This window comes from Neofelis nebulosa, chromosome 14 (genome assembly GCF_028018385.1).
Source record: "Neofelis nebulosa isolate mNeoNeb1 chromosome 14, mNeoNeb1.pri, whole genome shotgun sequence".
NCBI classification, from domain to species: Eukaryota; Metazoa; Chordata; class Mammalia; order Carnivora; family Felidae; genus Neofelis; species Neofelis nebulosa.
This window is the reverse complement of record NC_080795.1, coordinates 44,803,461-44,820,360: the sequence shown is the minus strand read 5'-3', so window position 1 is coordinate 44,820,360 and position 16,900 is coordinate 44,803,461. Positions and strand designations below refer to the sequence as shown.

General features: G+C 38.3%; 1 protein-coding gene across 1 annotated transcript in view; it reads left to right on the top strand.

The window, feature by feature from the left end:
* STK3 (serine/threonine kinase 3) overlaps positions 1-16,900 on the top strand; it is a 285,970-nt gene that overhangs the window by 188,129 nt on the left and 80,941 nt on the right. Inside the window, 1 exon segment of the mRNA XM_058698688.1 lies at positions 9,620-9,812. Within this exon segment, the coding sequence (XP_058554671.1) occupies positions 9,620-9,812 (193 nt within the window).

Below are 16,900 nucleotides of genomic sequence, written 5' to 3'. Positions count from 1 at the left end.
ACATTGAAGCGGTGCTTAAGGGAAGCTGTCTGAAAGAGAGTATTTTTGATGTTTTTTCAGTAGTTCTTAGCTCAGTTGGGTTGAATGTGGAGCTAATGAGACCAGAGTTAACCAGCTGCTTCTGCTGTGAGCCATCTCACTGGTAACAAAGAAACAAGGTTTGTGGGTAAAGGGGCAATGGGGTAAGTGCTCTTCTTTACTGTATTTGGAAGTGGAATTTGAAGATAATGTTCCCGTGTCACTTCAGTACGTTCACCTTGCTGTAGCAGAGAGGTGTTTTTAGTTAAGTGGTACAAAGCCCTCTTTTTGGATGTGAGACATAAAAGCAAATGTGCAGTAGTACCCTTTCATTTTTGCTTTTACTAATTCAAGTAATAAGTCAAATTTATCATTGACACAGGTTAGCAGTGTAACCAACAACCTCGGGTTTTGTTATGCACAGGGAGAAAAGTGAAAGATTCCTGCCATAGTTTTCCCCAGTTTTATGTCCATTCCCTTGAAGTTGCACCTTACATGCCTTGTTGATTTCTTATTTGACCCTTTTACCACAAATTGATTATTAGATTTCAATGCCTTCATCATGTGAGAAAGTGGCAAATTCCATTAAGTCATTTTTTGGTTATAAATAATTGGCATTATTTATTTTATCTTCTCCATCTTTTCAAATTAGAACCTTTCACACTTTTCTCGAGTCAGTTTCATCTCTTTAGGTTCAGAGTATTGGAGTTATTTTGATAATTTGACCAGAAAGTTTACATAATCTATTGAATCTATTGATTCTTTCAGGATTTCTTTCAGATTCGACTTGTGATTCCTGTTTCTGTAAACCTTTTAGTATAGGCTGTGATTACCTCAAATCTGGATTTCAGTAATAACCTTCTGACTCCAGGTTCTCTTTCCCCAGTCTTGTCCTCCATTCATTCTTGAGTCTTCAAGGTTCCGGTCAGTCCTCTGCCGACCAACCTATTCCATTTCTCAGTGTTGAGAGCACTCTGTAAACTATAGGTCATTTGTTAATGCAGTCAGAATGACTTAATGCCTTCCCTTCTAGACAGAATTATTTCTACTTTTGTGCTTGTTTTTTCCAATCTAAAATGCCACTGTATACGCTTTACTAATTTTTATCCTAGAAATTTTTGTCTTAGAAAGATGCAGCTTTCTAAGTTGACTAACTTAATTTTAAGGGAGAAGGGAGTCTTACTTCTGGTGTTTGTTGTTTCTACCCATTCTTGATAGCTTGTTCATTCATTACTTATCTTTTGGATTGTGAGCTCAACTCTAGCTGGGTTTTATTTCTGAGAATGATTATTTCTGGGTTGATGATTGAGTTTGAGTCCCTGTCCAGGGTGGATATTTTTGTTTGTTTCCATCAGGCACCCCAGGTACTTCCATAGTGGGACTGCATTAGGCTAATTTCTCAGCATGAAGTTTCCCACACCTTGTGGGTAATGTTAGAAAGCCAAAACCCATAACTATACCTTCTAAAAGGAAGCCCCACCACCACCCACTTCCCATCTTTGCATAGAGCCGAAGTGAGACAAACAAGTTTGCATGTCTTCTCTGCCTTTGAGTACATTTTTTCTTGTTCACCCTTTCACTAAGGATGTAGACTTTCAAGATCCCCACCTTTATGCAGGGGTTTCAGTTCTAATGTGAAAAGAACCCAAAGACTTGTCGCTTGTTCCCTTTATCCACTAAAATGGATACCCTATTACCACCCCACCCCCATCATCTTATGCCCCTAAGGCAGCCCCTGAGGTCAGATTTAGGTTATTCTCACTGTTTCCCAGCTCTGTTTGGGGCCCTTGGGGATTTCCTTTAGTGTCTCAAGAGTTCAGTTATGCATTTATAGTATGTTTGTTACATTTATTATTTGCTGTTTTAGTGTCATCCCTGATTAGCACCTCTAAGAGGTTTGAAAGATATCCAGACCACTATAATATTGCAACTGTTTATATAATAGGTTCATTTATATATTTTACACGTTCACTTTTTTCCTAAAAAATAGTTTTGGAAAAAAAATAAAAGTAAATTTTGTATGCTGTAGCAGAATGTATCCTCAGTGGAATTCTCTAGTTGAATCAAAACCATTAAGATCACTGCTGTATGCTGATAATGTGCTGTTATGTAATTGTAGTAGCAGTAAAGATGTATTTAATATTTCAAGAAGGGAAATAAAATAGAGTATTTCCAATTAGAAAAACACGTATTTAAGGAATAGTCTATCTCATCAATGTTACAAATGGCAAATGCTTTCTAATGTGTTTATGTGAACATCTTTAATATCAAAGAGTAGCTGAATATTTAGAAAATCCTTTAAAGTAGTAGATCTTGCATATGTCGGGATACCTAACGCAAAATCTGATTATTTCTCAGACTGTTACAGCATAAATCTATCTTAACAATGGAGTAGGATTTCCTAATAATGTTTTCAAATATTTGTATTCCATGTGGATTTTATGATTCATAACCTGGATTATCATCAGTACTCTGTTTTGCATTCCTGGCACATGATGACCACTGATTGAAATGCTATTGTATTCCTTACTGGAATTGGCTGCTTTCTACAGAGGAGAAGCATCTGTTCCACAGACCTTTTTCTATAAAGTATCAACATGTTTTTCTTCTGCTTTTCTTTTGTGAGGAATAACAAAATATATATAAATGAAGTGTGACTTTGGAAAAACATTTTAACTGTTTTATTGTAAAAATGTTAAAAGCACCAAATGGAATTTTAATAATAATCTAAAATACCAGGAATAATTTCAGAGTTAATGATTTTTTAAAAGTAAAAAGTATTGCTGAAAAGTTTTTACCACCATCACCACGTTATTAGTGTTCGAGTCTTCAAATTTCATAGAAACTGGTTCTCATTCCATCTGTACTTTATTAATTACTGTTTGGGTGCCACCCTCCCATTAGCGAATTGGGTCCTCATTCTTTTTTTTTTTTTGCATTGCTATTTTATTTACTGTCAATTTGTAAATTAGATTAGCATCCTTTAGCAAAGTGACTATGTCAGTGAAGATAATATGCTATGAGAGCAATCGCTTCCAAACTTGATTTATTGTTTTTATAATTGTATAGATTGTCTGGGCCAGTTGTGTGAATCCAGAAGTGCAGCCCTCATTATTGTAGATTCAAATCTAATATGGCTATAGGAAGACTAAGAGTATTGTTGCCCGTCACCCAAATGTTATGTTAATTGTCACAGCACTGAACCTTACAAGGATGAGAGACAAATGACTCACACATATAAAAATAGATGCAGTGTTTTGGGAATTAAACTGGTTGAAACATGATAAAATAAGGTACTAAACTAGCAGTTGATTGTTTAAAAGAACTGATAGAAAATCAGTTGTTTCCTTTCTTCCTCAGTCGGGTCTACTAGAAAGAGTAATTCCAGGTTTTTTTATTAGCTTTCGGACCAGGTACAAATCAGTTTATTTATGTGTATGTCAGTTTCTTTATCTTTTAGCAAAAATCAGACATGCTTCCGCTAACCACTATTAAATTCAGCTAGACCTAAGAAATGCTGTAAATAATTGTAAAGCTTTATAAAATTGAAAGTCAGATCTTGGGCTTCGGAATCAGAATGACCTAGTTAGAATCCTTATTCCTCTACTTATTTGTTGTATGACCTTAGACAAATTATTAAACTCACTTGAATTTCAGGTTCATTGTTTGCAAAGTGGGGTTAATAATATCTCACAGGATGAATAAGAGGATTAAAAAGTTTTTAGCGTAAGTTCTTCTACTCATTGGTAACTATTTTTATGACTATTAAAAAATGATCAACTAATAATTCTAGTTAATAGCATTATTTTCCCTCTCAGTTTCTTCAGTTGCCATTCTATATTTTATTAAAAAATATTTTTTTAACATTTATTCATTTTTAAGAGACAGAGAGAGACAGAGCATGAGCAGGGAAGGGGCAGAGAGAGGGAGACAGAATCCAAAGCAGGCTCCAGGCTCGGAGCTGGCAGCACAGAGCCTGACACGGGGCTCGAACTCATGAACTGCAAGATCATGACCTGAGCCAAAGTCGGATGCTCAACTGACTGAGCCACCCAGGCGCCCCAGCCATTCTGTACTTTAAAATAGTAAGTTAAATAAAATTCTCCTGTAGAACCTTGTATAACATTGTCCTCAGTTCTGTGCTTTGGCACTACCTCATAATAAGGGCTTTAACATTAGTTTAATAGATTATATAGTAAGAACAGGCTTTGTGCTGGATGCCAGGAATAGAACTGTTAACAAGATTTGGTTACTGTACTTACAGGTTTTAGAATCTAATGGGAGATTTGGACAAGTATATAGATAATTACAGTATTGCGTAATAAGCATATGAGTGGAATAAGCATAAGGTGCTCTGACAGTACAGAATATGGCACTTAATTCAGTCTTGGGGTGTCTGAGCTGAGAAGGGATGTCTGAGTGTGGCTTTGCTATAAAAAGAAGCTGTAATATAAAGCAGTCACCCAAATTTGTGTATATTTGTTACGTACATAGTATGTATCCTTTTGACCTAATTTAAGGGCAGCCTCCTCTGCGAGGCTTTCATTTGTTAGAGGCAGAGGTAGAGGTCACTTTTCTCATGGTACTTAACAAATCGCCTGGTAATTTATCCCTCACACGTCAGTCAGTTTCTCTTAGACATCAGACTCCTTAAAAAACCAAAATGGAGCAGAATTTTTCTTATTTATCTTTGTATCTCCAATGCCTGGACTACTCCTTGACATATTACAAATTTACAATAAATCCTTGCTGAGTGAATTAACAAGTGAAAATATAAATTGATCCATTTATTAAATAAGTTCTTATTAAGTACCTATTGTGTGATAGGTGTTCTAAGCATTGGAGATTCATCGATGAAAAAGAAGCCTCTGCCTTCATCAAACCTACATTCTAGTGGTAGAGAAGCCAAGTAGAGGCTATGAAGAATACAGAAGGATAAAAGATTGATGGAGACGTTGCTTTCAGCTTGGTGGTCAGAAAAAGCCTCACTAAGGTGGTGACATCTAAGTAGAGACTTGAGTTAAGTAAAGAATAAAGCTGTCTTGTGGAAGAGCATTCCAGGTTGAAAGATCAGCCAATTTAAAGGCTCGAGGAGGAACATGCTTAGAATGCTCAAGAAACAGCCAAGGATGGAACTTGGTGAGTGAGAAGGAATGTGATAGGAGATAGGATTGGCAGATATTACTGAACCAGATCACATTTGGCTGATAAAGATTCTGGATTTTATTCTAAGTGTGATAGGAGGCCAAGAGCAGGGTTTTGAGCGGAGAGTAACATGAAATGATTGATTTATCTTTTGAAAGGATCAATCTGCCTTTGAGAGACTAAAGTGGGCAAGAGTGGGAACAGAGAAAACTATGCAGAGGCCATTTTTTAATGGTTTTTAACAGCTTATAATTTTTAACAGTTTATATATATAGTTTACATGTATAGTTTATAATTTTTAAATCATACAGTATAATTGTACTGTTTTTAATAGTACAAATAAGAGAAGATGGTGGGTTTCACGAGAATGGACCAAATAATTTGTGTGGACTCTTTGGGAATAGGCGCTGGTGACATAAGCTGTTAAATTTGTAAGCCTGTACCTCTAACTTAAGCATTCAAGTGGATCAAAATTTAAATGTAAGTAAGATACATGCATTTAGTGGAGTAATAGACTAAGAAATATAAGAACTAGTTTCTTACTCCCACTTTGCTTTTAAATAGATATGTGTCCTTAGGGATGTCTCTTGCTTTCTATGAATCTCATTTTTTTCATAAATAAAATGAGGGGTTGAATTGTTAAAGGCTCATGATTTTATAGTTCTGTGTAAAGTAAATATGTAATGAATGCTTACTGTATATGGAATACCAAATGAAACACTGGAGTAGATTCGGAGGTACTGTAAGGTATTCTTATCTGTAAGATACTTATATTTCTAAAGGATTTTACAAAGCAGTTATTCACAATATGAGATCATAAATTTAAATGCAAAAGTGTGTGATGCAGCTTATAAATTCTATAGAAGTTTAGAAAAGAGGATAATTAATAAGGACTAAATTAGCCATGAAGGTAGTAGATACTTGATCTGGGACTATAGGATTTAGTTAGAATGGACAGAGAGGAAAGAGCATTCTGAGTGGAGAAGAAGACGTGAACAAAGAAAGAACAGGTCTTAATGAGCATAGCATGACATGGGTTTATAGCAGCTGGAGACTCAGTTAAGGTTAGCCTGAGTGAAATGGAGGATATTTGGACAATGGGAAAATAGGATTGGCCAGATAAAATAGGATAACATAGAAGACATTACAATGAGGCAGAAGTGTTTAGCTTTTAAGGCAGGCAAGAACTATGGCCATTAGAGATTTCAGTAGGATATTATGGTACAATTGTTTTTAAGAAAGATTCGTATGGTATATGGGCTTTGAAGAAAGTGTGAAACTACTTTGTTCTAGTAATATGTAGGCATTTTGCATGTTTTTTCTCATTTAATCATCATAACTCCAATGAAAGAAACTAAAGTTTAGAGAGTTTAAATTGTTTACCTAGAGGTCTTATGTCTCTTAAGTGATTCAAGCCAGGAATCTGTCTGATTCTAGAAGGTCAGGGTGGGAGAGACTGTTTAGTCAGGGAGCTTTTCTTGCATTCACCCAAGTATGAGGCAATCAGGAATTTACTCAGTAACAGTTGATATACAGAACTCTGTTGATACAGAGAATCAAAGACAGAATGAACCTAAGAAGATCTGTTGATTTTTTTACTCTTGGGTAGCTAATGCAGATTACTGTGCTTTGTAGTGGTCGTTGTTGGGGATGGAGGCAGACAGGAGAGACTAAAGAGGTGGATGAGATGATATCTGATTTGGGATTGTCGAGTTTTAAACGTCATTAAGCATTTAAGTAATAAGTTCAGGAAGATTTCGGGATTTGGGAGTCTTCAACATGTTAGATAGTCGAAGCATAAGAATGACGAAGTCATCTAAAAGAGAAGCTGAGAATAAACTGAGGGTTGATGGGGCGTGGTAGGGAGGGGAAACTGGGTGATGGGCACTGAGGAAGGCACCTGTTGGGATGAGCACTGGGTGTTGTATGGAAACCAATTTGACAATAAATTTCATATTAAATAATAAATAAATAAATAAATAAATAAATAAATAAATAAATGAGAACCTTGTGAAAGAAGCACAAAAGACTTTGAGAGATATGCTGAATTTATCATGCAGGTTCAGGAAGAGGAAGGGCTATCAAACAGCTGAGAACTATACAGATGCTCCTGTTCTCTGTATTCGCATTTGACCTCTGTCAGAATTAAGTTTTGCTTGTTTCTACCTAAAGTGGAATGTATGTAAATGAATTTCACAGTATGTATCAAGTTTTTCCAAGTAGCATTTTGTCTGGTTTCTCAAACAGAATTTGTTAGTTTATTTTTACGGCCCAATTTCAGTTTATCTTTTGACAAACATTCTAAAGAGCAGTTTTTGGTTCATATTTATATTACTGATTTGATCTTTCTGTGAATTTACATTTAAAAATTAATGGCTATGATAGAACAATGAAAACACAGGCAACAAAAGAAAACAGATAACTTTGACTTTATCAAAATTAAAAACGTGTGCATCAAAGGAACCATTGAGAAAGTGAAAAGGCAACCTACAAAATGGGGAGAAATACTTGGAAATCATGTATCTGCTAAGGGGTTAATATCTAGAATATACAATGATCTCCTGCAACTCAACAACAAAAAACAACCTATATCAAAAATGGGCAAAGGACTTAAATAGACATTTCTCTAGAGAAGATATATGAATGGTCAGTAAGCACATGAAAAGATGCTCAGCATCATTAGGGAAATGCAAATCAAACTACAATGAGATACCACATATCCACTAGGATGGCTGTTATCAAAAAAACTAGAAAATAACAAGTCTCGGTGAGAATGTGGAGAAAATGGAACTTTGTGCACTGTTGGTGAGAACGTAAAATGGTGTAGCAACTGGGAGAAACAATTTGGTGGTTTCTCAAAAATTAAAAAAAGAATTACCATATGATGTAGAATTGCACTTCTAGGTTTATACCAAAATAATTGAGAGCAGGGACTCAAATAGATACTTGTACACCAGTGTTCACTGCAGCATTATTTATAATAACCAAAAGGTGTAAATAGCCTAATGTTCATCAACAAATGAATGGATAAACAAATGTGGTGTGTGTATATATATAAATGGAATATCATTCAGTCTTGAAAAGGAATGAAATTCTGACACATGCTACGACATGGATGAACCTTGAAAACATGCCAAGTGAAATAAGCCAGACACAAAAGGCCATATATTGTTTGATTCTATTATATGAGGTACCTAGAATAGACAAATTCATAGTAACAGAGAGGAGAAGAGAGGTTACTGGAGATTGGGAAAAGGGGAGAATGAGGAGTTATTTTTTAATGGGCACAGGGTTTCTGTTTGAGATAATGAAAAAGTTCTGCAAATGGATATTAGTGATGATTGCATAATACTGTGAATGTACTTAATGCCTCAGAAATATGCACTGAAAGTTATTAACATGTTAAATTTTATGTATATTTATCACAATTTTAACAAGAAAAAAGCTAATGGCCTTTGTACGAAGTTTTGTAAACATGACTGTTAGAATAGTGCCAACATGTTCTGTCTTTAATGTGCTGTCTCATATTTTTTTGGTCACTGTATTCTTTGTTTTGCATGTGTTGGTAATTTACCTATCTTAATCCTTATTTTAAAAATAGCTAGGGGCGCCTGGGTGAGTCAGTCGGTTGAGCATCTGACTTCGGCTCAGGTCATGATCTCGCGGTCTGTGAGTTCAGCCCCACGTCGGGCTCCGTGCTGACAGCTCCGAGCCTGGAGCCTGTTTCGGATTCTGTGTCTCCCTCTCTCTCTGCCCCTCCCCTGCTCGTGCTCTGTCTCTCTGTCAAAAATTAATAAACATTTTTAAAAAATAAAAAAAAAAATAGCTAGCAGCCTTCTATTTCATCAAATAGAAATTCTGTTGCTTGAGCTTTAATTACCTAAAACTGTAGATTATTTTGGATAACTTGGGCTCTTATGATAACATTTGTATGTATGTCTGTATATTAAAATTAGCTATATTGGTATTTTCATTATTTAAAGCGGTATTGATATTATATTAAACATATCAAATTAATTATATTACTATAATGTATGATAAATTAATATTATTAAATATATCAGATATATTAATATTACATTAAATTAACATATTATTTTGAAATATAGTAATAACATTAAGAGGGAGATGGGCAAAATGGGTGAAAGGGAGTGGGAGCTACAGGTTTTCATTTATGGAATAAATAAGTCATGGAGATGAAAGGTGTGGCATAGAGAATATAGCCAACGGTAGGGTGATAGTGCTGTGTGGTGACAGACAGCAGCTACACTTGTGGTGAGCATAGCATAATAGATAGAGATGTTAGATCGCTATGTTGTGCACTTGAAACTAATGTAACATTGTGTATCAACTATACTTCAATTTAAAAAGTATCATATGCTTGTCATATTGTGAAGAATTAAGAAATCTGGCCGTTTTAGAAAAGTCTTCCTTCACTGCAGTATTTTGCTTGCAGGATGAAGATGAGCTGGACTCCCACACCATGGTGAAGACTAGTTCAGAAAGTGTGGGCACGATGAAGGCCACGAGCACGATGAGTGAAGGGGCCCAGACCATGATTGAACATAACAGCACCATGTTAGAATCTGACCTGGGGACCATGGTTATAAACAGTGAAGACGAAGAAGAAGAAGATGGGACTATGAAAAGTATGTGGCTTTTTCCCAATGAATATTAATTTTCTATCTTCTATAGAAGTACACTTCCTATTGAGACTAGGATACGTTTTGTCTTTTTGTAGCCAGTTGTGGAAAATTTTGTTTCCGGGCATTATTTAGCGGTAAGGAGAGTATGGTATGGCATAAGTAAATTTTAAAACATTTAAAATGGCAGAAAGCAGCTCATCTTTAACTTAGGGTTATGGAACTTTTTCTGTTAAAAGATACTAACCCATAGCTTAATTTAATTTGTAAAGTATTTTAGAGATAAAAATATAGTGTTCCTGGGGCACCTCAGTGGCTCGGTCGGTTGAGCCTCTGACTTCAGCTCAGGTCATGATCTCGTGGCTCGTGAGTTCAAGCCCCACATCAGGCTTTGTGCTGACAGCTCAGAGCCTGGAGCCTGTTTTGGATTCTGTGCCTCCGTTTGTCTCTGCCCCTTCCCTGCTCATGCTCTGTTTCTGTCTCTCTCTCTCTCTCTCAGAAATAAATAAACATTAAAAAAAAAAAAAAGGATAACGTTCCTAACATTTACCTTCTCAGTAAAAAAGTGAACATAAAATTCTGTTCCAATAAATACAACATAATATTATTTCATGTTGTCTGAATTATCAGTTAAGCCACAGATGACAGAGGATGCAAGGTAAGAGAAGAAACAAGGTCTTGGTTGGGAAAAGAAGAAACATTGGAAAGAAGGATCAAGAGACGGGCTTACTCATGCCGAAAATTCAGTTCAGTGCATATTTACTGCTGCTTGTCATGTGTGAGGCACAGTGCCAGGCATGCTGCAGGGGCTAAAATGACGATTAAGACATTCTCTCTGATCTCCATTGCTTACAGAGTGATGAAGACAGAGATACTTTTGCAGACTAGCGTTTCTTTTTGTACCTTTTAAGATTGCAGTTAACAGGGTAGGACATTGTGATTTCACAGTTATAGGCAAAAGCAGATTAATTGCCTCTTGATACCTACTAACCCTCCTCTTCCCCCTCCTACCCTGGTATGTGTGGTCAATGTCAAAATCTAAGCACTAGGCTGTTTTCCCCTGCACAGCACTGCTTCTGAATGGCACAAAAGCAGTAATACATGATTTGTTGCATTATGGAGCCTAGAAAGTTATAAATATTCAAGTGATTTGCTACTATTGTAACGTGGAAATAGGCAGCAGTTTTCTCTGTGACATGTCTGTTTTCTTTTTGCATACCCCTTTCTTTTTGCTACTCCCCCTGTGAGGCTGCTTGGTGAGTCTTACCTCATGGCTTCAAGCCATTTGTTCACTGCTCTTGCTTTCTTCACATTTCCTGGTACGTATAGCACATTATGGTTGTATTCTTTGAAAGGGAGGGTCATGAACCACAAAATGCAAGCAGATTGCCACATAGTTAATCCTGGGTGGGAATTGGGAAAGGGATGTGAATTTTTTTTTAGTCTCCCACAACTGGTGAGTCTCCTGAGCCTTTGCCCTGGAGAGCAGCCTACAAATTGTATTCGTGGCTAGGCTTCTGACTGCAGGAGGCCTTCTGCATCCATACTATGCTTACTCAACTGTGTCGGATGGTCTTGTAGCCTCCAAAGTGGTAGGGTACAAGTTAAGTGCCTTGCAGATTAAAAAGGCCCTATGATAAGACAGTTTACAACATATTACCCCTCAGCATGTAGCATGGCTTTTCCGCAGCTGGTAAAATTTCTTTTAGAAACTGTATAATCCTTAGCAGACCAGTTAGGTGATCATTGAGCGCTTCGCTGCATCTTCTGGAGAGCTACTGAGCTCCCTACAAAACTGCATAAACAACTTTTTCTGTGCAGTCACAGAGTTGAACATGAGTATTTAAGCAGTGGTTATTAAAAATGAGTTTTTATAGCATCTAATTCATGTTGGATTATATTTCAAGGAAGGGCTCTGTGATGATGATTTATCAGACGGCATGCATTAAATTATCAGTGCAGATTTCCACATACTTTTTGTAGCGAGTTTTAGCTTTGACAGCCACAGAAACCACTCAGTATATAATTTTATGTCCTAAGTATGATTTTGTTAGGCCATAGACGTTTTACTGAAAGCTCATTTTTAAGTTGAGCAGATAGCAGCTTATATACTTGCAGTTGTTTATGTGCTTTAGCAAATCTTAAATCCCATGAGCCAACTTTCCATGTAATTTAAGTTTCTGCAATTTAGACATCATTCTAGAATGTGGGACTTACGCGTTCCCAAAAGTCTAATCAAGTGATGTTGGTGTAACCCGCAGGGTTTGTCATCCTGTAGTATAGCAATAAAGAATATAAAGAAGTTATTGAGGCAGAACTTACTTTTCCTGAAACCACATAATTAGTTTTGGGTTGTTGTTTTTTGTTTTTTGTTTTTTTTTTTTAATGATCTAAATCTTCTTTAAAACGTCTTAGATTAGTTGGTTTGAGCTCTCAGGTTATGTCATGTCAAAGCCCCATTTGCTAATGTGTCTTCAGCATTTTTGTTCCCCAAACACATCATAGCAATATATTATTTTTAATTTTCTAAGATGTCTAGAATGTTATATTGTGTGAAGATCCTGATTTCCATAATCTTTCCTGTTGGAGTTTCAAATGAGTTGCCATATTCTTGTCAGCTTAAGTTATGTTTGCATATTCTTTTATACCTTTATTCATGAAGCTAGAATTTATGGATTTGTTTTCCTTACTTCTGAAAGATGTGGTGATATGACTATAGGAAGCAAAATTATTAAAAGATCTCTTGAAAGTAAGTAGAGAATAGTGACAAAAAAATATTTAAAATTTGATCTGTTTTTAAATGGGCATGGGGCACCTGGGTGGCTCGGTTGGTTAAGTGTTAGACTTTCAGCTCAGGTCATGATCTCATGGTTCATGGGTTCAAGCCCCACGTCGGACTCTGCGTTGACGGTGCAGAGCCTGCTTGGGATTCCCCCTCTCCCTCTCTCTGCCCCTCCCCCTGCTGACTCTCTGTCTGTCTCAAAATAAATACATAAACTTTAAAAAAATAATAAAATAGGCATAAGGGCATGTTCCCAGAAGAACTCTCCAAACCCGTTTTCAGTGATGATGGCATTCCTCTCACCCTCCCTCTCCCATCACTCCCACTCACATCTCCCTGGGGCCTCCTCATAACCCACAGGATGTCCAGGCTTCAGCTTGGTAACCGAGGTCTTTCACAATCTGGCACCAGCCAGTATTTATCCCTGGGTCTCTCCTTCTTCATATATTGTACTTTATCCAGTTGGACTTATGAATGTTTGACAGTAGGTGCAAAGCAGGTTGGTTGTCATTAAGGGAATAAACATTTGGCACTTTCCATCCTGAAGTAGTATATTAGGACCAGGTCAAGAATCCGTTGTCATCAAATTTATGAGATACTAGAGATTATATCCTTGGGAGTGATTGTGGGAGAGTGATTGTTTCAGGAAAGAGAAAGACTGGGGCCTTTTACCATGTTCAGCTTAGATCTATACAGCTCAGTTTCTGTGGTGGAACTTTCTGGTCTCACAGAGCTGGGGCTGGATTGGTAGCTCTAGCTGCCCAGAGAGGAAACTGTCTCTGTAGGTATCTGAGGAAGAGCCACATTTTCCAGTCAGTTTAGAGATTATGTTTTATAACTTTAGCTACTTGCTTATTCATATCCTTAACTTTTTTGCCCTATTCTCTTTCTCTTCTGCCCCTCCTGACAAAATGTGACTGTGGATCTGTGTCTTTGTCCATATTCTGGGCATCTTCACCATGGCTGCTGAGTGCTGATGGAAGCAATCTCAGATCTATGTAGATGGATCACCAGTTCAGGGCCTTCAGAACTTTCCTGGAGCCCGTGTTTCTCTGCCTCAGCTCTTTCTCCTGCAAAGTGGCTATTTTAGACCTTCACTAAGTCTCTTCCTGCCACCTCTCCTCTCGGTTTCAATAGGTGACCTTGCTTTCTGCTTCATTGAAAAGAAAAATTAAACGTTATCATTTGAGAATATAGAAGGACTATACAGATGTTTTAAGCATAGACTTTGGAATAAGATAGAAAATTTAGAGTCGTCCTTAACTTCTCTCTCTTTCTCACCCCTCCCTGAATTCACATCATCTCGAGTTCTGCCTCCTGAATCTCTCTGCCCTCTTCCCACCATCTCTGCTGGCATTTCCCTAGTGTAGATCCTCATAGTGTCTCACATGAAAGGCTTCCTAATTGATCCCCTGCCTCCATCCTTAGCACCCCCCCTCCTCACCGATCCAGCATCCCTCTCTTCTGCTTATGGCTCTGCAGCAACTCCCCATTGCTCTCACTTAAAGCCCAACATGGATTAAAGGGCAGTAGACACTCTGGTGTCTGCTCACCTTTCTATTTCGTGGCTCATTATTCCCTGTCCAGCCTTCTTCCAGCTCCTCAGCTTTTAGAATGCTCTTTCATACCTTTGGGCTTTTGCACTGCACAGCCCCTCTGTTTGGACTGCTGATTCCTTGGCTACTTCATATTCATCCTCTCAGGCTCAGTCAAGGGGCTGCTTCCCTCACTGACCCAGCTGGGGGATGGTGCCCCTCCCATAGGCTGCCAGCTCACTTCATGCTGTTCCTCGGAATAGCATCTGTCACACCGTATTGTAATTGCTTGTTTCTGGGTGATTATCTGTTTACTCCACTGTATTCCCAGTGCTTAAGGCAGTATCCAGCACAATAGTAGAAATTCATCAAATCTTTTCTGACCAAATGATGTGGTGTACTGAGAAGACCATGGGACTTAAAGTCAGACCACGTTTAACTGTGTTCATCTTTTCTGAGCTTCAGTGATGTATATTTGTTTTTCTGGTCTTTTGTGGATATGTGTTTGTGTGTGAGTGCAGATTAATTTAGGTAGATATATCAAGCACCTAGCAGAGTAGGTCACCAATAAGAAATAATCTCCCATCTGTTCCTCTGTCAGTTTGGGCTTCCAGCAGCTTGGGAAACTGGACCCCTGCTTCCTGCACCGTGAGGGAGGCCTGGGCTTCCCGGGACTGCACATGTTGAGCCAGTGAGCAGTGAGCCAGTCCTTTTCCTTCCCAGGGCAAACTCTTGCTCCCACCCTCCCCTCCTTCCTCTAAGACCTCGCTCCATTTCTAGTTATTCAGTAAGATAGCCAGAGGGGGTGCTATGGGGAATAATGACCCCCAAAATGAACAGGGTAGCACAGACATAAATATGAACAATTTGAATGGCAAGATGAGGAGATGGGAAGGGATCACGCAGTTGATCTGAGGATCTGCAAGTAGAGGTATGATCGATAATGTGTGTTGAGATAACTTTCAAGTGAGAGAACTATGTTCCACTGTTCGTGAAATTTGATGTCTCTTTGAGAAAAATGAAAAATGCATGAAAGCGTCACGAGACACGAAAGAGTAAATTTAAATTTTATTGTAAATTTTATTTTCAGAAAAGAGAAAAAAGGGTGGATTTCTCAAATTATAGCTGTCATTAGTGGAGGGTCTGGCATAGGCCATCGTTGTGCTCAGGACTTTGCATATATGATCTTACTGACCCCTCACAAGGACCCTGTAGAGTAGCATCATTACTACCATTTGCCCCTGAGGAAACTGAGACCTGGGAATGTGAAGTGACTTGTCCAAGGTCTTACAGCAAGTAAGCAGTGGAACCAATATACAGATCTTGGTTTGGCCCCCAGATCAACATCACTACTCAGGGGCTGGTGAGCTTGGCATCCCTTTCGGGCAGGAGTGTAGAATATCTATAAATGCTTTAGGAAAGGAGACTGAGATTAGTACAACTTTGCATAGTTCGCTGGGAACGAATCATACCAAAATAATGGAATTTCCTTTTTTCGACAGCATGGCTAAGCTTATATAGGTCAGAGGAAATTGTGGGTTTGGATATTGTGTTTTAGGATTTTGGAAAAGTATTTGACAAGGTTTCTGATGCTATCCTGGTAGCCACTATGTAGTATGAACTGGCTGATGGTTCTGTTATGAGGGTTGAATGGTTATAGCTACATGGGCTTGTATCAGTCAGCGTTTATTGGAGGAAACAGAAACTGCTCTGGGCATTTTAAACATAAAGAGATTTAAGTCAGAGATGTGACTATTAACAAAATCTGTGGAAACGTTGGAAAAGAGGGCTGTGTAGACTAGGCCTCCAGGAATGCCTCTACCTCACAGGAGTGGCCTGTGAGGATGGAATATATGGCGGCTGCAGTCAGGAAGGCAGTGAATCCAGAGGTTGCCATTGGCCTCTGGAGTTCAGTGATACAGACTGAGCTCAAGCCCTGTTGCCCTTCAGGGATTAGAATGCTACCAGGGCTACTGCAACCTGTGAGGCTGTTGACTGGACGCTGGCATGCTGCTCTAAGAAACCCTTACCTCTTCAGTACTGCGCTTGTCAGAGGCTCATGGCTTCTGCCTGCCTTCTTTTCCAATCATGAAAAAGTGCACTTATCCAGGATAAGGTGCAGGGAGTTCTAGGAAATGCAGTGTTTAGCTTTCCCACCTGCACAATAAGAACGCTTACCAGAGGCAATGGCAGTGGTTGCTAAATTTTAGTCAGCCGTAGTGTTCAGTCTTAAACTGTCAAGGAGAAGATTTCTCATTGTATGCTATAGGGCCTAGGCCTCAGCCCTGGCAGAGCTTAACATTTTTTACAGAAACTTGGATGAAGCTGTACAGTGAAAGTCTGTTGGAATTGCAAATGACGTGAAGTGGAGCAAAATATAAATGACATTCTAAGACGCGATTAGGATCTTAAGAGATCTCCACACACTGGAGCAGTGGGCTTGATTTACAAGATAAACCCTGCTCCTGGGTCCATGTAGCTAACCTCAGAAGTGTATATCATAGTAGGTGCCCCGCAGAGATACTGGTTCTGCAGGCCAGAGTAGGGCCTGGGCATCTCAATTTAAAAAATAAATCAAAAAATCAAAACAGTAAAACTGTACAGGTACTTCTGAGGTGCAGCTAGGACTAATAACCACATTTTAGAGCAAGGAAATGAGCAGCTTCACTCTGCTCTCAATGCCTAGAGCTTATCTGGAGTATATAGGAGGGGTGGAGACACAGTGGAGCATATTCAGTAGAGAATGAGTGACCCAGATGGTAAAGTTAGTGGAGGCC